Source organism: Nomascus leucogenys, chromosome 20 (genome assembly GCF_006542625.1).
Source record: "Nomascus leucogenys isolate Asia chromosome 20, Asia_NLE_v1, whole genome shotgun sequence".
Lineage (NCBI taxonomy): Eukaryota > Metazoa > Chordata > Mammalia > Primates > Hylobatidae > Nomascus > Nomascus leucogenys.
In genome coordinates, this window is record NC_044400.1 from 78,220,805 (window position 1) to 78,241,287 (window position 20,483).

The 20,483-nt window shown below is 55.6% G+C and overlaps 1 protein-coding gene across 3 annotated transcripts in view; it reads left to right on the forward strand.

The window, feature by feature from the left end:
- The first annotated feature begins 2,810 nt into the window (after window positions 1-2,810).
- SORCS2 (sortilin related VPS10 domain containing receptor 2) overlaps window positions 2,811-20,483 on the forward strand; it is a 537,963-nt gene continuing 520,290 nt past the window's right edge. For all 3 annotated transcript variants that reach the window (XM_030801231.1, XM_030801232.1, XM_030801233.1), the window contains exon 1: window positions 2,811-3,370. In XM_030801231.1, the coding sequence (XP_030657091.1) occupies window positions 2,885-3,370 (486 nt within the window). In that variant the 5' untranslated portion in view covers window positions 2,811-2,884. The remainder of the gene's footprint in view (window positions 3,371-20,483) is intronic.

Here is a 20,483-nt window from a genome sequence, read left to right on the forward strand (position 1 = left end):
ACACACACTGAGCAGGTGACCTTGTGTAGTCAAGGAATGTCTCTGGGTCTGTTTCGTCCTCTGTAAAATGGGGACAGTGACACCTGCTCCAGCCTGGTCGTGAGAATGAGATATGATGGCCTGCAACAGCAGCCCCCAGAGCAGAGTCCCCATTGTCCTCTCAAGCCCGGGGGAAAGTGCCCAGCACCTGGTAAGTGCTTAATAACTAACACTGTCAAGTTTCTCCTTCCCTCCCTCCCTCCCTCCCTCCCTCCCTCCTTCCCTCCTTCCTTCCTTCCTTCCTTCCTTCCTTCCTTTCCTTCCTTCCTTCTTTACTTCCCTTCTCTCTCTCTTTCTCTTTCTTTCTCGCTTTCTCTTTCTTCCTATTTTCTTTCTCTTTTCTTTCTCCCCTTCCTTCCTTTCTTTCTCACTTCCTTCCTTTCCTTCCTTTCCCTCCCTCCCTCCCTCCCGTCCTTCCTTCCTTCCTTCCTCCTCCCTCCTTCCCTCCCTCCCTCCCTTCCTTCCTTCCCTTCTCTATTTCTCTTTCTTTCTCATTTTATCTTTCTTTCTTCCTCTTTCTTTCTCTCTTCTTTCTCCCCTTCCTTCCTTTCTTTCTCCCTTCCTTCCTTTCCTTCTCACTTTCTTCCTTTCCTTCCTTTCCCTCCCTCCCTTCTTCCTTCCTTCCTTCCTTGCTTTCTTTCTCTCTTTCTTTCTTCCTCTTTCTCTCTTTTCTCTCTTTCTCCCCTTCCTTCCTTCCTTTCTCCCTTCCTTCCTTTCCTTCCTTCCCTCCCTCCCTACCTCCCTCTCCTCTCTCCTTCCTTCCTTCCTTCCTTCCTTCCTTCCTTCCTTCCTTCCTTCCTTCCTCCCTGCCTCCCTCCCTCCCTCTCTCTCTCTCTCTTTCTTTCTTTCTTTCTCCCACACTGGAGTGCAGCAGCATGATCTCAGCTCACCGCAGCCTTGACCTCCTGGGCTCAAGCGATCCTTTAACCTCAGCTTCCCAAGTAGTTTGGACCACACCCAGCTAATATTGTAGACATTTTTTATAGAGATGGAGTCTCACTACGTTGCCCAGGCAGGTCTCTGACTCCTGGCCTCAAGCATTCCTCCCAACTTGGCCCCCGACAGTGTTGGGATTACAAGTGTGAGCCACTGCACCCGGCCAAGTTTCTTGAGGATAATACTTGGAGGCCTTCTTTATTTAAAACAAAAAAAAACCCCAGTTAACACTGAGAGAGACCCCAGAGATTGTGCAGCCTCTTCCTTTACAGTTGGCAAAACGGAGGCTTGGGAGTTTGAGGAAGGACCCCGTGGTGGTTCCTGTCTAAGCTGGGGTAGAACCGAACCGTCTCGTCCATGTGCAGTGCTCTCCTGCCAGCCACGGTCTGCAGCCCTCTTTTGGTCCCCCACTTTTCCTCATCTCCCCTCCCCTCCACCCTTCACTGACCCCACTCTGTTCTTTTCTGCTTCCGGTGTGAGACCAGATGTTCCCACAGCTGCAGAGTCCTCCCTTCCCTCTTCCCATTGGGTTTGAACCTGACAGGTTCAGGATTTACATGGTGGGGTGAGAGGGGACGACACATTCAGAGTGTGGGGCCTTCTTAAGGCATCTGGCCAGACCTCCTCCTCCCCAACTCCCAGTGCTGGGCACAGCGTGAACGCAGGTAGCTGTACCCAGTGCTTTGGGATATGATTTCCTGGGGAGGGTGCTGGGTACTCCAATTCTCTGGGAGCCAGAGGGAACCCTCAATTCTCCATCTTTCCCAAATGTTCGAGACCTTGCCCCTCTGCCCCAGTAGGCTCTCTCTGGAGCCAAAAGACCCAGCTGGGAGGTGGGGTATGACTGGGACCCCAGCCCAAGGGCTCCTATCTGGCACAGGGCCTCTGGGGGAAGGCGGGGGGCAGGATGGCCCTGGCCTGGCAGAGGCTCTGACCCTGGCCTTGTCTTGGGAAGCCCCTGCCCTGCTTGTTCCTGGAGGCCCATCTGACACTCAGGGTGGGTGCTCTGTGAAGTCATTTTTATCGCTACTGAACTAAAGTGGCCACGGGACCTTGGGTGGGGACTTGCTGTGCTCCGAGCCTCAGTTTCCACATTCCTCACTGCGCCTGCAAGGTCCCTAGGATCTCGCACCCTGCCCCCTCCCCTCGCCTCCCCACACAGGTGCTTGTCCTGTTCAGGGTAGCTCCCTCGTGGCCCCTGGGTTGGGAGATGAAGCCACTGCACGTCCCAGTGTCTGAACCAGAGGCCTGGCTGTCCTTGGGGCAGTTCTGCTGAGGACACCTTAGGGGCCTCTGCACTGCCCCCACCACCCCACTCCGGTAGCCTAGCAAGTCTCCCTAGGGACCTTCATGGGCCTCAGCCCTTCTCCACTGCCACCTCTTCAGAGGCCCCTTGAGGAGAACCCTTTATAATCTGCGCAGGGAGCCCTGGTTCTAGCTCAGAGTTCTTTTGCCTATAAATATGTCCTCTTGGGTTGGTCTGTCTCCCTCAGGCTGTCAGTTCCTGGACGGGGACCTGGCTGTTCCCAGCGGGAGTCCAGAGCCCCAGAACCATGGTTGGACCTGGAGAGAGGGAGGGAGGAGTGGAAGAGGTGGGAGAGCCGGGAAGGAGGACGGGAGGAACCACCGAGCTGGGAAGGGGATCCTGGCCTGGAGGTGGGGCCGCGCTCCGGTACCCCGGGCTTCCCGCGAGCGTCTGGGTGGCGGGCCGGCCGGCAGGTGGCGGTGCGCGCTCGGCGTCGCGGGTGGCGCCGGGGCCGCTGAGTCCCCTCCTCCCGCCGCTCCCTCCCCTCGCCGGCTCCTTTCTCTGCGCTCTCGCTCGCGCTCCCCAGCGCCCTCCTGCTCTCCCGGCTGAGGTCCCCTCGTCCGCGCCGCCCCGCCGCCGGCTCCGCTGCCGCCCCTGGCGACCATGGCGCACCGGGGGCCCTCGCGCGCCCCGAAGGGCCCCGGCCCCACCGCCCGAGCCCCGAGCCCCGGGGCTCCGCCGCCGCCGCGCTGGCCGCGCTCGCGGCCGCTCCTGCTGCTGCTGCTGCTGCTGCTGCTGGGCGTCTGCGGGGCGGCGGGGCGCTCCCCCGAGCCCGGGCGCCTGGGTCCTCACGCCCAACTGACCCGGGTGCCGCGGAGCCCTCCCGCGGGGCGCGCGGAGCCCGGTGGCGGCGAAGCACGGCAGGCGCGCGGCACGGAGCCAGGCGCCCCGGGTCCGAGTCCCGGTCCAGCTCCGGGTCCCGGCGAGGACGGCGCCCCCGCCGCGGGCTACCGGCGCTGGGAGCGGGCGGCGCCGCTGGCCGGAGTGGCTTCGCGGGCGCAGGTCTCGCTCATCAGCACGTCGTTCGTGCTCAAGGGGGACGCGACGCACAACCAGGCGATGGTGCACTGGACAGGCGAGAACAGCAGCGTAAGTGACCTCCATGCGCTCGCCGCGGCCCCTACCCGGGACACCGCGGGACACCCCGGCGGGACCGCCACGGCCCCCACCCCAGATCCCCACTATGGTCATCAGGGGCGTTCTTGGCGACTTGGGCACTTGGGTCAACTCGGCCGCGCCCCTACTGGCCTCTGGTCACTGGTTACTTGGGGAGAGGTCCTCAGATTCGTACGCTTGTCTCACCGCAGGGGACATTCCCACAGATTTCGGGATCCTGGGCCACCTCCGATACAACCCCACTGGCCTCCAGGTCTTGGGTTACGGAGGAGGTCCCCAGAGGCTGCGGGAGCCTGCAGGTCCTTGAGGGTCAGCCCAGCTCGGCGTTACCTCTCTTGCCCCCAGACTCCACCAGCTGAGCGTCGCGTTCGGGGATTCTGGGCTCCGGGATCCTTCCCTCCCTGGTCTACCAGGGACTCCGTGGTGGCGCCTCCGCAGGCTCCGGGACTTCCCCGGTCAGCTCGAATCCTATTCTGGGACTCTGGGATTTCTGGGTTACCCCTCTCCCCGGGGTACTCTAGTGTGACCCGCTGCTGTCTTGAGCTCCTGCTGCCGGTCGCCCCGCCTGGATGCACTGCGACCCGCGTACCCCCTTGGGTTCATCCCCACACTGTGCTGGGGACCTGTGTGGCGCTGGCACGGCAAACTCCCTGCCCTCCCCCACCTTCCCGGCTACTCTGGCTTTGCTCCAGCTGGAAGTTTGCCACCTCTGTTGGGGACCCCCTGTTCCTCCACCCACAGCCTGGGGCTCCCACCCTTCCCAGATCCTGCCTCCTCTGGCCTTTGGTGGTGCATGTAGGAGGCAGAGGGTCCCTTTAGATTATTCCCCTGGGGGCTGCCTCAGCCTCACTCCCCACTTCCCCTCAACCCCCGCAAAAGGGCCAAGGGCCACTCTGAAGTCACCCTGGGGCAGCCCCTGGTGGGGCTCTAGTTTTGCAGGTTCCAGAGAAGGATTGGGGTAGGGAGGTGGCAGCCATGAATCCCCAGAGGAGGGTACATTTGTATGGGGAGGGGAAATGGAAGCCTCCCCTCATTTCTGTGCCTTGCTGTCTCCTGGGGTCCCCTAGGAGACCTCTTCTCGCTTCCCAAAGGACCAGGGTTCCTGTAAGCACTGGCAGTGGCATGGGTGGGGAGCAGTGGCCTCTGGAGCCAGGAAAGGGCATAATCTGGGTGGTCACTTGTGCCCATCTCCTCTGTCCAGCTTTGCTGGGCTACTCCTGGGCAGCTGTGATTTTGTGCTGGAGGAGGGATGAGGTGGGCAGATGAGTATGTCAGGGCAGGGGTAGGGGCAGCACTGAATGAATATAGTCGACCTAGACCCAGCTCCCCAACCAGCCAGCGTCGATCAGGGTACAGGTGCCAAGTGTCTGGTCTTGGGTCATTCCTGGCATCTCCAGCCTGACTAGCAGCCCTTCGAGGGGAGAGCTGGCTCCCTGGGTGCAGTGGGCCAGCAGGGGGCAGTCAGGGTGCCGGCTGGGGTGCCTTGCAGAGGTGGCAGGTGCCACCTCCCTAGAAGAGCCCTGGGAGTGTTCTCTCCAACTGCACCTTGGGAGAGGGGTCTGATGCCAGGTACTTGTGAACAAACAGTGTCTGCTGTACCATAAGTTCTAACTCAGGTAACCCAGAAACTGAGAGCTCAAAGGACCAAATAAACACAAAAAGCAAATCCCACAGGGCCAGAAAGCTCTAATCCCCTACCCCATCTGCCGAGGTGGTTGACCCTGAAGCTTGCTCCTGCCCCTTTATCATTTAGCTTCCTGGGGAGGGGGGTGGAGGAGCCCCATGGGAAGGGGCAGGCTAGCTGTCTTCGGGATAGGCTGACACCCAGCCTGCCCCTGTCCTGACCTCACAGTCTGGGTGCAGGGCAGCTTCCTGGGAGAGAGTTGAGGAGGGAGCTTGGGCCAGCAGGGATGGGGCACTGGGGGTGGGAGGCTCTCAGAGGAGTCTGTGTGGCTTTGCTCCTTGAGGGCGGCAGCTGGGTTGGGTGACTCCTCTGTGATCGGGTGGGCTTGCGTCCTCACTGCTGGCAGGTGTGTGTGTGTGTGTGTGTTGGGTGGGGGAGGGTTGTGAGTGGGGGCCAATGTTGGCTTCTCTTTAGTGAGGACAGAAAGTCCAAGGAACCAGAGAGGAGCTTTAAGGGATGGATGTCCTCTGGTCACCATGAGGCGAGGGGCAGGGGTGAGGTGTGGCACACTGGACGTAGCCTGACACTTAGCGAACACTCGGGGAGTAGAAGCCAGGACACCCTCATTGTGAGTAGTGGGTGTGAGTGTCCATGGGGTCAGATGCTGGACCAGGCATTGGGCTTCAACACCTTCCACTCCTGCCTCTCTCACACACCCATTCTCCGGACTGGGCAGTCAGGGAAGACCTGATCATCCTGCACCTCGGGGAGCAGGCGAGGCTGCAGGAGTTTTCACCTCGCCTGAGAAAACTCAGAAGAGGCAGAAGGCTGTTAGCTTGAGCTAAGTAAAACTGCTTTAAAAGAAAAAGTCGCTGCCTTAGTGCTTGTTGCGTGTGTAGTGTTGTTTTCCCAGCACACGCCGCGTCTTAGAAATGTACTCTGCTCCCTCTAGTCTCATCTCGCAACCACAGGACTAAAGGTTTTAGCCAGGATTTGGCAGTGGGTTTCACGTCTGCTCGAAAGCACCATCTTTGAAAGCTACAACCAGACAGAAACTCACGCGGCTGGTTTGCTGAGCAGTCTTCCTAACGTTTTATTTCCTTTAACTTGCTCGCCGCCCTCTGCAGCTGTGGTCAACATGAACAGAGAGCGTGTTTACTTTACCATATGAGGTGTTCTTCAAAATTAAAAGGAGCATTTGATGAGGGGGATGGACTTGAAAACATGGCTTTTGAGAGCATCCCACAAGAAGCAGTCCCAGGATTTAAGCCCCCATTGCTACAGCTCTGTTTAACATTATGTGGGTTTTCCTTCCAACGGCTTGGTTCTGCCTGCTCCCATGGAGACAGAGAAGGGGACTTGCTTGGAAGTTCAAACACCGCCTCCCTGTCTGACGTTTAGCTGTAGAAACAAATTGTTATGTGTGAAATTAATGTTTCATTGAAACCAAGAGGTATTGCGTTTTTATGGATCTAGAGTGGGCTGTGCACACACAGCTCCGGGTTTTGCGTCTCTGGAGCTGCCCTTGGAGGCAGCGGTGCTATTTGAAGGTGGATAAATATGACAGAGTGTGGCTCTCAGCCTCTGGGGTTGCGGTTTCATGTTATCCCTATGGGGAATGTGCTGTGCCCCATTCTGTTCTTAATGTTTCTGGGAAATCGTGGGCTTAGTGTGCTTATTTTCAGCATAGCTCACCTGGGCTCCTTCCCACAAGGCACTTGATCCTCAACTTTGAAGCTGAATGTATCATTTGACTTGAACGTGAGCTTCCTGCAGCCTGGTCCAGTTTGTTCACCTCTGTCATTGTTCCCCAAGAAGATCAGCACCTCCCTCCCCGCCCTCCCCTCCTCTCCCCTCCCTTCCCCTCCCCTCCCCTCTCCCTCCCCTCCCTTCCCTCTCCCTCCCCTCTCCCTCCCCTCCCTCCCCTCCCTCCCCTCCCTTCCCTCTCCCTCCCCTCTCCCTCCCCTCCCTCCCCTGCCCTCCCCTCCTCTCCCCTCCCTTCCCCTCCCCTCCCCTCTCCCTCCCCTCCCTTCCCCTCCCCTCCCCTCTCCCCTCCCTTCCCTCCCCTCTCCCTCCCCTGCCTTCCCCTCCCTTCCCCTCCCCTCCCCTCCCCCCACCTCCCTCTCCCTCCCCTCCCTCTGCCCATTGTCCAAATCTGCTGTGTGCTGCGCCTACATGGTTGGTGGCATCCAAGGCAGTTGACTGCAGAGGTGATTCTGAGCAGATTACCCACACTCTGTTCTGCAATCTTGACGAACCCGATATTTGTGTATATTTTATACCTAGAGAGCTAGAGCTACACATCAGGAGAGCTTCTGAAACTTGTTTCTCTGAGTTAAGAGGTCAAGAACTAATGGTCTGTGGCAGCTTCTTCTACTATAGCACCCATGGCCTCTCCCCAAGTTTGCACGAGAATTCCATCATGACATCTGCCAGGTGTCGAGTTCCTGGAGGGCAGGTGAATTCTCTTTCTCGGGCTGCCAGGGCAAAGTGCCACAGACTATGTGGCTGGAGCAACAGAAATGTATTTTCTTGCAGTCTTGGAGGCTGGAAGTCAGAGATCAAGGTATTGTCCAGGTTGGTTCCTTCTGTGGCCTCTCTCCTGGGCTCGCAGATGCCACCTTCTCCCATGTCTCCACGTGGTCTTCCTTCTGTGTGTGTCCTCATCTCCATTTCTTGTGTCCATCTCCATCCCCTGTGTGTGTGTGTGTCCTCGTCTCCATCTCCTGTGTCCTCATCTCCATTTCTTATAAGGGCACCAGTCATACTGGATCAGGGCTTATTCTAACCACCTCATTTTAACTTAGTTACCTCTTTAAAGGCCCTGCTTCCAAATACAGGCACATTTTGAAGTGCTAAGGACTTCAATGTATGGATTTTGGTAGGGTGACACAGTTCAGACCCTGAGAGCAGGGAAGGGGTCTCAGCTCCCTTTGCATCTCCCGAGTTTAGTAGTGGATCTCGGAGTAGTCTAGTGGGAGACAGCAGATGGACATGAACAGCTAGGATGTGAGGGGGCGAGTGTCACCCTCCCCTGATAATGCTGATGGGGAAATCAGGGAAGACTGCATGGAAGAGGTGGCATCAAGGCTGGCCTAAAGAATGAGTAGGTGGAGTGTATAGGAGATGGAGAACATTCCAGAAAACAACATTCCAACTTGAGCAGCGTCTGGGGGGTAGGAATTTTGAAGGTATGTGTGTGTTATATAAAGCGAGAGTGAATGCATTGTGCATGGAGACAAACCAGAGAAAAGAAGTTTGGAAAAAATAGATTAAAAAGTCAGCTCCCGATGGACCCCAGATGTGAGGCTGAAGAGTCAGTGTGGCAGTGGGGAGTGGTGGACATTGCAATTGAGCTTCAGAGGCAGCCTGCCCGGCTCTGTATCCTGGCCCTGCCACTCTCTGGCTCTGGGATCCAGGGCAAATGGACTGAATTCTCTGGACTTCAGTGACCATATCTTGAAAATGGGAGAAGTAAAGGCTCATAGGTTTGTGGTGCAGGTGAAGTGAGATCTTCCATGTAAAATGCTCAGATCAGAGCCTGGCCCACAGCAGGAGCTCAGCGAATGATATCAAGAAAGGGCCCTGGAGGCAGTGTGGGGGATGGGGCTGGTGAGGGCTGCAGGGTGACACATCTGGACAGAGGCTCAGGGAGGAGCTGCTGCCAGAGGGAGGCTTGGACCAGGGCTGTGGAGGGGGCTGAGGGAGAGGAGAGTGGGCTGGAGAGAGGTGCGTGGCTGGACGCACAGGACGTGGCTGCCCAGGCTCTGCAGGCCTCTCTGTCCTGAGTGGTGCTGGGCTTCTAGGCTCCAGGCCAGCCTCCAGAGTGCAGAGACCATGTGAGTTCCTAAATGAACGGGTTCAAATCCATGACAAAGCTGACTTGTAGCCTTGTGTCTGATGCTTGTGGTTTTGTGATGTCAACTCCAGTCCACCTTAGAGGACAGCTTGGTGGCTCCAAGCTCGGGGTTTTGCATTTAAGTCTGCTGAACTTGCCGTGCGTTACCCTGGAATTCTAGGCCCCCACCGTGTGGGCCTCCCAGCATTTGGGGTGGGGGCTGGATTGGAGCCCGCGGTGTGGCCCTCAGTGGCTGAGCTGTGGCTGGTCAGCCTGTGAGTGCTGGGCCTCCGTCCAGAGGAAGTGCATCTCTGTCATGACAGCTCATCACCAAGGGTGTCCACCGGCCACCTGGAGAGAGACAGATGTAGGCAGAGGTCAAGGGATGTGGTGACCAGGACTGAATGCTTGTCATACTTGCTATCAGGAGCTGGCTGCTGGCAGGGCAAACCTGTCCGGGACCCTGGGCCTGGCGTCTGGATGAAGAACCATGAGGGAGCCAGGGACTCTGTGTGGAGAGAGGCGGCAGCATATGGGGACATGCAGAGGGCAGGCTGAGTCTAGGGAAATCTCAGTGTGCAAATCACAGGCTCGCAAGGTGACCCAGGGCTTCTGCCCTCGCCCCAGTCACTCGACATTCAGAGCATGGGTTGAGAGCTCCCAGCAGGAAGGGGAGGGTGTTGTGCCCGGAACCCGCCACGTGGCCTCACATTTGCCTCCAAATCAGCTGCTTTTAGGGCGAAGGTGAGAAGCAGCCAGCAGGCCTTGTTTCCTGGGTGCTTACCCACGGGGTCTGCTGGGTGCACTTTGCGGAAGTCTCCGTCCTTCTGATTCTCCTGTGAGCCAGGAGGATGGGAAGCTGTGCTGTCTCCCGACCTGGGCCCTAGTTTGGTCATCGTGTTTCGGGTGTCAGCCCTGGGGTGCAGAGGAAGGGCCTGGAGCCAGTGGGACGGGCTCCTTCTCTTGAAGTGCTTGTGGTCCAAAGTGGGGTGGGGACAGAGAGCCCCAGGGATGCAATTCAGGAGTAAGGTGGGGCCGGCGTGGAGGCACAGATGCAGGGAGGGCAAGGTGGGGCAGAGGAAGCTCAGTTCACCTGGGGAGGGGTTACATGGGCCACAGGTGGAGGAGGATGAGGATGACTGACAAGGCTGGGGAGGTGTGGCTGAGGGGAGCAGCAGAGATCTCTGGGGTGTAGAGGGCAGGTGGGCCTGGTGGAGGGGCTGCCCGTGGCCATTGCCTGTGCTATGAAGCAGGGGCTGTCCGAGCAGGGCTCCTGCCCATGGTGTTTCCTGCCTGGGGTCTGAGGGAGGCGCTTGCTGTGGTCTGGCCTGCATAGACCCGCGTCCCTGGCCTGGGTGGGGTGGGCCTGCTCTGGGATGGGGAGCTGCCTTGGTTTGTGTTCTCATCCAAATTCAACAGATGAGACCTTGACTGTGGATCCCCCATGTTCTGTCCTCTCTTGTGTACTCCCTCAAGTGCTGGTCTGTTCCTGTTGCTTCTGAGGACCCCTGAGAAGCTCCCAAACCCACTCTCCCACTCCCTGAAATCACCTGACCTAAGGTGCCCTGCCTTGCTGGGTCCTTGCCTGAGGGGCTGACACTCCCAGGGAATGGGAGCAGGAGGGGTCATGGGATAGAAACTGGCTTTGGGCTGGAAGTCCACCCCTCTGGTGCATGGTGGGGAAGCGCAGAGCTGGGGGAGGCTGGATTGTCTTCAGCTGCCCCACGTGCAGGGCAGCAGTGTGGATGGGCTCTCGTGCTGCCCTGGAGGCCCCGATGCCCCCTCGCTGGAAGTGCTCAAAAGGAGGCTCCATGTCCATGCTCCAGGCCACTGCAGGGACTTTCAGTTTGGGGTGGGAAGCGGGATCACCAGGGGCCGACTGAGGGGTCCAGAGTTGTGGCTGTGAGCCCAGATCCCAGCCGGACCCAGGGGTGCACTCCATGCTGCTCCACATGGCCTCTGGCTCTGACCCCTGGGTCCCTCCCCTGCCCTCCAATACACTAGTGCTACCTTCCCTCTCCTCCCTGGGGAACCCTGAGTTCTCTCCCTGCAGCGTTCAGCTGGGCGCTCACTCCTCCCTTCCCATTATGCTGGCCACCCATGTAGCTACTCTTCCCCAGGCCTCAGTTTCCCCATCTGTAAGATGAGCATCAGGACCAGACCATCTCCAAGGTCACTACCAACCCGGACAGTGTTTATGCTTAGTACACATTTGCTAATTTATTTGTGTTTTATTTATATGAATGGAGACCGGGAATGAAGTAGAAGAGACTTTGGAATGCCCAGCCCAAGAACCTCACTGCAGCCTCTTTCAAGTAGTAACGAAGGAGGCAGATTTCCATGAGAGTTGAGCTTCAGGCACAGCTGGTCTCACCCATGCCTGCTGTTCACGCTTGGATGAGGACTGAACCTCTCTGAGCCTTTTTCCTCATTTATCAAACGAGGATAATGGTTCCTGTGTGTCAGGCCAGTGCTGGGGCCACACGCTCCATGGATGGGGGCCTGGCCAGCAGACCCACCAATGTCCTCCTTCGTCTTGTTTCCTAAGAGTGTTGACCTCACTTGCATCTTCACTGTCTTCTTGAAACTAGCTCAAGGCCCGGCTCGTGGTGGCTGTTGGCCTCAGCTCTTTACCGAGCTTCTCTGTGTGCCTAGCGCTGTTAGCTGCTGAGGATGCAGTGAGGGGCCAAGTTTGACTTGGCCCCTGTGCGAGTGAAATGTTTGGTCTGGACAGGAATTCATCCCAGCGCGTTCTAGGTGCCGTGTGAATCTGCGCTGGGGAAGTCCGGGAAGATTCCCTGGAGGAGGTGAAGATGGAGCTGCTCTGCAGGATGAGTGGAGTCCCGGGCTGAGGAGGAGGTTGGAATGGTGAGAATATTAAGGCTGAAAGAGAGGCCTGGGGGCTGGAGCAGCCTGGAGCGCTCTGGGCAGAGGAGAGACTCGTCAGTTGATCAAGAAGCCTGGCTCGAAGGCATAGAGACAGCCCTGTTAATAAAGTTGCTGAGCACATTTCACAAATCCACTTTTACTTTAATAAAGGGCGATTTAATTTGTAGTTGCGTGAAGGTTCCTGAGAGTATTCTAAAGAGGTCATAAATTAGCCTCATTCCTTGGCACGCCCCTCAGACGAGAAGGCAGCCCAGAGCTTGCGTGGGCCTCTCGGCGTAGCCGTTACTTTATTTTATGGTGATTTTTCAGAGTCAGGCTAAGACTTGTGCAGATGATTCGAGGGACAGCAGGCTGGAGTGACGGGCAGATCAGCTGGGATGCTGCAGAGAACCCCTGTGCCTTTTCCGGTGCAGGCAGAAACGGAGCGGAAGCTTGTACGTTGCCTCCTCTTTGGGGGCTGCTTTGTCTTTCTTTTCTCAGACTCCAAAGGATGAGTTATTTATAGGTTCTTACGAATGGCCCACTTTGTCCTCGCCCCTCCTTAGTCCCTAGTTTGGGTGGGTGCTCTGTGGATTGCAGGGATACCGATGACCTGAGAAGCCCGGCTGTGTGGCAGCTGCTGTTCCTGACCAACGCCCTCCCCTTTTGGAAGTCCAGGGAGCAGAGATCCCTGGCTCTGGCCACCGCAAGGGCAAGGTCTCCATCTGCAGCGCTGGAAAGGTGAAGGCCTGTGTTCTGCATTGGTTCACATCCTGCTTTTTCTTGGAAAGCCCCGTCCTGGATGTGAGCTTGGATTCTGGGTGTAGAAGAAGTGCAGACATGGGTCTGTCAGTCTAAGTGGGTGGTGGGGGTGGGAATACCCTGTACCACTCTCCCCGCTCCCAGCAGGTTCCCACAAGCGCAGACCCGACCTGCTCTGCAAGGTTGTAAAACACAGACTTAGGCAACTTGCTCACTGCTGATTGATATACAGCCCGCTGAGGGCAGCAGCAGCGTCTTTTCCATTCAGCCTCATGACTTGGGACGGCTTCCCAGTCGGCCTGTGGTGCTCGTCACCTCTATTCCAATTAGCTCCATTTGTCATTAAAAAATGGAATAGGGATACTTGAGTGAGTGAGGACTCTCCTTGGAAGACTGGAAAAAAATGTAAAACTCCAGTGTCCTTTTAAGGTGGAAAAGCTCATTCTTATTTTGCATTTCTGTAGCAGTCAGTTACTGTATTTGCACAGAAAATTACAATCATTTAATTAGTTTCTTCTCACACCAGCTCGAAGATCTTAAAATAACAGCACTCTCCTTCCTTAGTAATTTTCTTGCAAAAGCAGATAATTTCCTGCAATGTTGAGCTCGCCTTGACTCACACCGAGCACATTTCTTGCAAGTCACCATTTCCTGACGCTCAGATAAATGAAGTTCAAATTAGAGAAAGAAAAGAGCCAGGCAGAGTGCGGCCGCTTCCATTCAGATCAATTTTAATTCAGAAAGAATTCTTTATGAGGCTTCTTCGCCGTGCATATTTCTGAAGCATCAGACGTAGAGATAGCATCTCCCAGGCCTCAGCTGGGGAGATCCGGCAGTTAGGATCACCTCCCAGCTTCTGCTTCTGATGTAATTTTACCTTATAATAATAATCCCTCACTATTTACATGGAACTGCTGATTAGTAATAAAAAAGTTAATAATCACAGCCCCCATCTAGGTGCTGGATGCTGCGTCAGGCACGTCACGCCCATTTGTCTCATTTGCTCCTAGACAGAGACCTACATAGTAGATACCATGATTATATGCATTTTGCAGCAATGGAAAATAAGGTTCGGTGTGGCGGGAGTACTTGCCGCCAATCACACAGCTAGCGAGGATCCGAGATGTGGTTTGAATTCCTTTGCTCTTGAGCCCGAGTTCTTTTCAAAATTCTTTTTTCTAGCTGGGCGTGGTGGCTCACGCCTGTAATCCCAACCCTTTGGGAGGCCGAGGCAGGTGGATTACCTGAGGTCAGGAGTTTGAGACCAGCCTGGCCAACATAGTGAAATTTGTAAAAATACAAAATTAGCCGGGCGTGATGGCACATGCCTGTAATCCCAGCTATTTGGGAGGCTGAGGCAGGAGAATCGCTTGAACCAGGGAGATGAAGATTGCAGCGAGCCGAGATCGTGCTACTGCACTCCAGCCTGGGCAACAGAGCAAGACTGCCTCAAAAAAAAAATTCTTTTTTCTTTATTACTATTTTTTAAATTGTGGTAAAATATATGTAACATAAATTCACTGTTTCAATGCTTTTCAGTGTATGGTTCTGGAGGCATTCAGTGCATTCACATTGTTGTGCAGCTGTGACCACCATTCTTCTCCAGAACGTTCGCGTCTTCCCAAATGGAAACTCTGCCCCTCTTAAACACTACCCCCCATCACCCTCCTCTACCGCCTGCCACTCACAGTCTACTTTCTGTCTGTATGAATTTGATGCTCTAACGACCTCATATGGGTGGAATCGTACACATTTGTCATTTTGTGTCTGGTTTATTTCACTCAGCATCATGTCCTGAAGGTTCGCTCAGGCTGTAGAAGGTGCCAGAATTTCCTTCCTTTTTTATGGCTGAGTAATATTCCACTGTATGGACAGAACACATTTCCTTTCTTCATGCATCTGTGGATGGGTGTTTGGGTTGTTTCCACCTTTTGGGTAGTGTGAATTAGGCTGCTGTGAACATGGGTGTGCAGATATTTTTTCGAGTCTCTGCTTTCAGTCCTTTTGGGTAAATGCCCAGAAGTGGGATTGCTGGATCTTACGGTAATCCTACGTCAATTTCTTTTCTTCTTGAGACTGCGTCTTGCTCTGTTGCCTAGGCTGGAGTGCAGTGATGCCGTCACAGCTCACTGCAGCCTCAACCTCCTCCGATTAAGTGATTCTCTCACCTCAGCCTCCCAAATAGCTGGGACTACAGGTGCACGCCACCACAACTGGCTAATTTTTGTATTTTTTAGTAGAGATGGGGGTTTTGCTATATTGCCCAGGCTGGTCTTGAACTCCTAAGCTCAAGCAATCCACCCGCCTCAGCCTCCAAAAGTGTTGGGATTATAGGTGTGAGCCACCGTGCCTGGCTTATGTTAAGTTTTTGATCGAGCCTGAGGTTTTATCTGCATCAGCCACTCTTGTGGCCGCCTTGTGTTGTACCCACTTGCCGGTCAGTAGCACAATTGCAACCGTCACGGAAATCCACAGGAGGAGAAACACGCGTGGCGTTAGGACAATCCCACGCCTGGAAGGGACACAGTGGCAAGGCTGCGTCGCGGGAGTCACCTTTCTCTGTTCTGTTCTCATAACCTCTGATTTCTCCCACTTGTGACCCAAGGAGGGGGTATCTCTCTGAGCCCAGGAAATCCAGATCTGTCAACCTTGGGAAGTCAGAAATAGGCTGGTCTGGTGCCAGGCCAAGGGTGGAAAAGGAGACCGTTCCCAGAGGCATTGCTCGGCGCGGCCGCGCTTGATAAGGGTAACCGTTTGCCTTCCATGTTCAAGCCCATTTCTCTTCCTCCTCTGCTTTTAGGCACTTTTCCCAATTGACTACCTCACTGACCAGTTAAGTAATTCAATTTTCACTCTGTAAAAATAAAGCACTCAATAAAAACCCTATGTTTTTCTCAATTTATTCCCATCAATACCACTTCACCCCAGCCGTTTATTTTCTGATTTTTCATTTGACCATCAAATAGGCCTTCTGGGCATCCACTTTGAGTCCTGCAGCAGCTATGAAGTCAGGTGGCTGCCGTGTACCTGGCTGTGGGTTAGGATCCTTGGGTGGACCAAGGCCACATACCCAGGGGTTTTCTGGCTTTGAGGACCCTAAACTGGCACGGGGGCTCTCAGCTCTCTCTGTGCCCTTGACTCCTGCCCAGCCCAATCCTGGAGAAGCTCATGAAAGTTTCTCAGAATGAGGATTTTATAATTAGCATAAAACAAAGTGTAGATCCAGACGAAACCAATTTCATGGCAATGAAGTTATCAAAATACTAAAACTAATTTCTTCAGTAACACTTCCGTAAGAACTTACAGCAGGTGTAATGATTTCCATAGTTTTGAAGTTGTGCTGAGTGTAAGCCATACTTTGAGATCGATAACAACTATAATCTGGCCTTGGAGATAGCTGTGATTTCTGTTGGTGACACTCAGGTACTGATGATACATTTGTGACTTGTTGCCTACTTCATAATGGAAGGAAATGCCTAATTTCAGCTGGGGCTGGTTGAAAAGAAAGAGGCCATTGTTTCTCCATCCAAGTTCATGGGTCCCTAAAGAAAGAGCACGCAGAGAGAATCAGGAGCATGAAGGAATAACGCCCTGAGGCTGGACGCGGTGGCTCACACCCGGAATCCCAGCACTTTGGGAAGCAGAGGCAAGTGGATCACCTGAGGTCTGGAAGTTCAAGATCAGTCTGGGCAACATGGTGAAACCCTGTCTCTACTAAAAGTACAAAGAAATTAGCTGGGCGTGGTGGCACACGCCTGTAATCCTAGCTGTCCAGGAGGCTGAGGCAGGAGAATCGCTTGAACCTGGGAGGTGGAGGTTGCAGTGAGCTGAGATCACGCCACTGCACTCCAGCCTGGGTGACAGAATGAGACTCCGTCTCAAAGAAAAAACAAAAACAAAAACAAACAAAAAACAGAAAAACAAAAACGCCATGAGAGGTAGGACGCGGCCGGAGGGATGAGATGGGGACAGATGGACCCCATGGGAATGATGCATCCCTCTGCAGTCCTGTCCCCTCTGCCCTGCCCCAGTGTCCCCGTCTTCCCAGGCCTCCTCTCTGGTCTCCTCCAGCCCACTAAGGATATGGACTCTAGGGGCTCAGGGGCTTTGGTCTGTTTCATTCCCAGTTGCTCCCCAAGCACCTGGTGCTTAGTAGATGCTCAGTAAACATCCAAGGACTTCTGAAAGGAGGAGTTAGGAGGAGGTCATGGATCCTGAAGCTCAGGGGCCTAGCTTTCCTTCTGGGGAATCTGGGGAGAGTCGAGTCCCTCTGTCCTCGCAAAGCTGGTAAAGTGAGGAGCTGGGCTCCCTGGCCCACTGCCGGCTCCACGAGTAACTTGGGAAGCTCTTTAACGCACTAATTAATCTCCACCCCGTGGGGTGGGGATTATGGCACATATCTGCAGAGAAGAGAGCTGGCTGCCAGAGAGACAGACAGATTTGTTTCTTGCCTGAGAGGAGTCCTGGGCAGAGGGGAAGCAGTCTAGCAGCCGCTGACTCATGGTCGTGGCTGTGCAGCCAGGCCCTGGTGACGCCCACGCCTCCATGGCGGGGCCACTGGGTCAGCCAGGAGCCAGGGTACTCCATGGTGAGAAAACACTCACTCCCAAATTGAATTAGGGCATTTAAATAGCATCCTTGATGATCCCAGCCTCATCTCACCCAGTAAAACAAAACAAAACAAGACAAAACAAGAAACCCACGAGATGGGTTTGCTCAGCTTTCAACAAAGACAAATGACTTTGGGGTAGGTTGAACCATGGGAGGGCTTTCCCAGGGGAGAGCAGGATTGGAGAAACCTGGGCTTTCTGATGGAAATGACTTTGCATCATCACCCACTGCTCACTCGCTCATCCATCCATGTACGCGCCAGCCATGCGCTGAGCCTTCTCTCTGGGCCAGCTTCAGAGGAATCACCAGTTTCTGAGTTCTCGGGGGGCCTTCTATGGAGGGAGCCCCGAAAATGGCCTTTGTCCATACGTGGGGCCTCGCTTTTCATTCTGTGTCCGTGAATGTGTTTTCTTCCAATTCACTCAACACGTCCCTTTGAGGAAGGCTGGAAAGGTACAGTGCTGAGCTGTGTCTGGGAAGTCTTGCTGCCGGCCCCACCGAGCCCCTCCCGCCCACACAGCCTGGGCTGGGAGCCGAGGTGAGTCACTGGGCTGCTCTCTGCGTTCACCCAGCGCCTGGCCAGGGCCCAGCTGCTGGGCTGGACTGTGGCGGCCACCGTGGCCAGAGAGTTCAGGCTCCTGGAGGCGGGCGGGTTCAGTGGGCTGCCCCAAGCTCTGAGCTGGGGCCGGCTCCCCAGTCCCCCAGGCCCGGGTTCCCTCATCTGCGCTGGGGCTGGCAGGACCCCTCCTTATGGAGGTAAAGGTGCAGGGAGCGGGGAGGATGTCTCGCCATGCAGGAACGAGCTTCTTCAGTCCCAGGAAGACTGCACCGTTGTCCCCTAATCAGAATGTGCCTTCTTTCTCTAGGGGGATTTTATGTGTTTCCAATTTCTTCCCATTTCCTGAATAGTTTGCTAAAGTGGAACAAAGCCCAGTGTATTTCATGAACATTCAGCTCCTCCAGTTTACTTTTAAAGAAAGTATTTCTCGTTGACATCTGGTTTTTCACAAGTTTCCTGATATGAATTATTGCCTGGAATTCTCACCTCTAAGATCAAGTCAGAATTTCTTTCCATCTTGCCTGTGGCCGAGTAGAGGGCCGGGCTGTGACGGGGAAATCCAAAACCCGGGAACTTCTTGGACTTGTCTGGGGCGGGAAGGGAGATTTCAGCGGCTTCTCCCAGGATCCCACCTCCCCCAGCGTCCCTTGGCCCCGGGTGGGAGCCAACTTGGCCCATAAAGGCAAAGAAGATCAGCTGGGGCCCACCTTCCTGTCTCAGGAAGGCAAAGAAGACCACCGAGGTGGCCCCCAGCTCCCTCCCTAGCCTGGCCTTCTCACCCCCCAGGACATGCAGAAGGGGGTTGGTGCTGGCCACCTTGGCTTCTGAGCTGGGGCAGGTGGGGGTTGGAGACCGTCCACGGGGCATGTTGGGACCGGACGCACCTTGCCCCCAGCCCTCCAGCCCCCACAGGGTTTCTGCTTCCTATGGCATTTCCAAACTGCCTCTGGTGGGCACTGTGTGCTGAAGACTTCGGGGATTATTGGCAGGCAGGGGATTGGCAGGGAGGGGAGGGAGGTAGGGCTGGTCTTCTGCCCTCTGCCCTTTCTTTCTCTGCAGACACATTTTCTAAGGCCCCCTGTGTGCCAGACTGTGTGCTAGGCACGCTGGAAAGACTAGTGAATGATACCCCAGCGGCCGCAGGCAAGGGAGGACGATGGCTGTTTCAAGGGTGAGAGGCTGCAGCTCCATCCTCTGTCTGCCCCAGTCCTGGTCCCAGCGGGACGCCAGGGCTTGGCTTGGCCCTGGTTGTGTCTCCCTCAGCCCTCCCTTGCATAGAGTCCCCCAAGGATGCACTGCCTTGTCTCCTGCTCACAAGGCACCCCCTCTCTCTAGTCCTATAGGGGAACCCTGCAGAGAGCTGCCTCTGCCCTGGGCCCTGGTCCGAGTCTTCTGAGCACAGAGAGGGACTCTGAGAGGCTGTGCGACCTGTTTGCGAGGCCAGCCTGGTCTGTGTGCCGCCAACCTGGCTCACCTAGCCCTGGTGGGGGGTGGGCAGTGCGTGGAGGGCCCCACCTTTCCAGTAGACAGCCTGGCCTGCCCCAGGGGGCCCCTGCCTGCGTCCCTCACCCCTGACCACACTTCTGCCCTCCATGGAGGCAGCCCCTCTGCTCTGCTGCCTCCCGGCTTCATGTGGCCCCACAAGCTGTGGACCTCATGGAACTTCATCTTTCTCTTCCCTAGGAGGGAAAGGACACTGACCTGGCCTTGCTGTGGATGGGAGCACGTCACATGTGGAGGTCTTGGCCTGGTGCTGGACAGCCAGCCATCTGCTCAGATGCCCCCCTCCTCAGCTGGCTCTGTCACCCTGTCCTTTAGGGCGCGAGAGCACGCCCCCGCCCCTGTCTCTGAGGACTGGCTGCTGTGCCCCTCACCTGGGGCCTTGCTTGCCTTCATAGCTCTGTATCCCGAGGCTCTGACTCCATCCCAGCTTCTGGATGCCCTGGCCCATTCTGGGGTCTTGAGATACTTGTGGCCTCTGGGGTGGGAGGACTTGGGAGGCTGTGTAGAGAGTCAGTCCAGGCACCTCTCTCTTTAGGAAGTTCACAGCATCCCCTGCTGGAAATGGCCCCTGCCAGGACCCCAGCGTGAAGCTGGCTTCTGTGGCCGGCTCCATGGTGCTGAAGCCTATCTGCCTTGTAGACTGTTTTGGGGGGTGGGCTCGGCCCCCTCTCGACTGCATGTTTGGAGCAGTCAGGGACAGAGTTCCTGAAGTGCAGGTGCTGATCTCTGAATTTTGAGATCACTTCCAATGTGTTTTTTTTTTTTTTTTTTTTTTTTTTTTTTTTTTTTTTGTCTTCTCACTCACCTCCCTGCTGTGGGGTCTGGTTTTCGGCATGATCAGAGAAGGGCTGAAGACCAGGCAGAACCTACTGACCAACCATGAGTTTCTGTTGACATCATGGATTGTTGACATCTACAGGGGTTTGGACCAAATTTGTGTTTACCCCAGAGAACATTCTGGGAGGTGTTCTTGGAGCGACTCATGTATTTAGCAGTGAGCTATGGCTCTGGGCCAGATCCTCCGCCGGGGGAAGGGGTGACGTCCGTGGCTGGGACCAAGCGTGGTCCATGTTCTGGTGAGGTTACAGCCCTCTGAGATGGGAGCAGATGGTGACTTGGGGGCCCCAGGGCAGGAGCCCATGGAGAGGGAGGCTATGAAGGATGCATGTGTGATGGGGGCCCCTGACTGGGGTGGCATCAGGGAGGTGGCATTCCCCAGAGAAGGATGTCATCAGCCTTGTGTAGGGCCAGGTGGGTGGGGACGGTTGTGGATAATGTGAAGGCTGGGCCCCTGGTCATCTTCGGCGCCCACCCATTCACT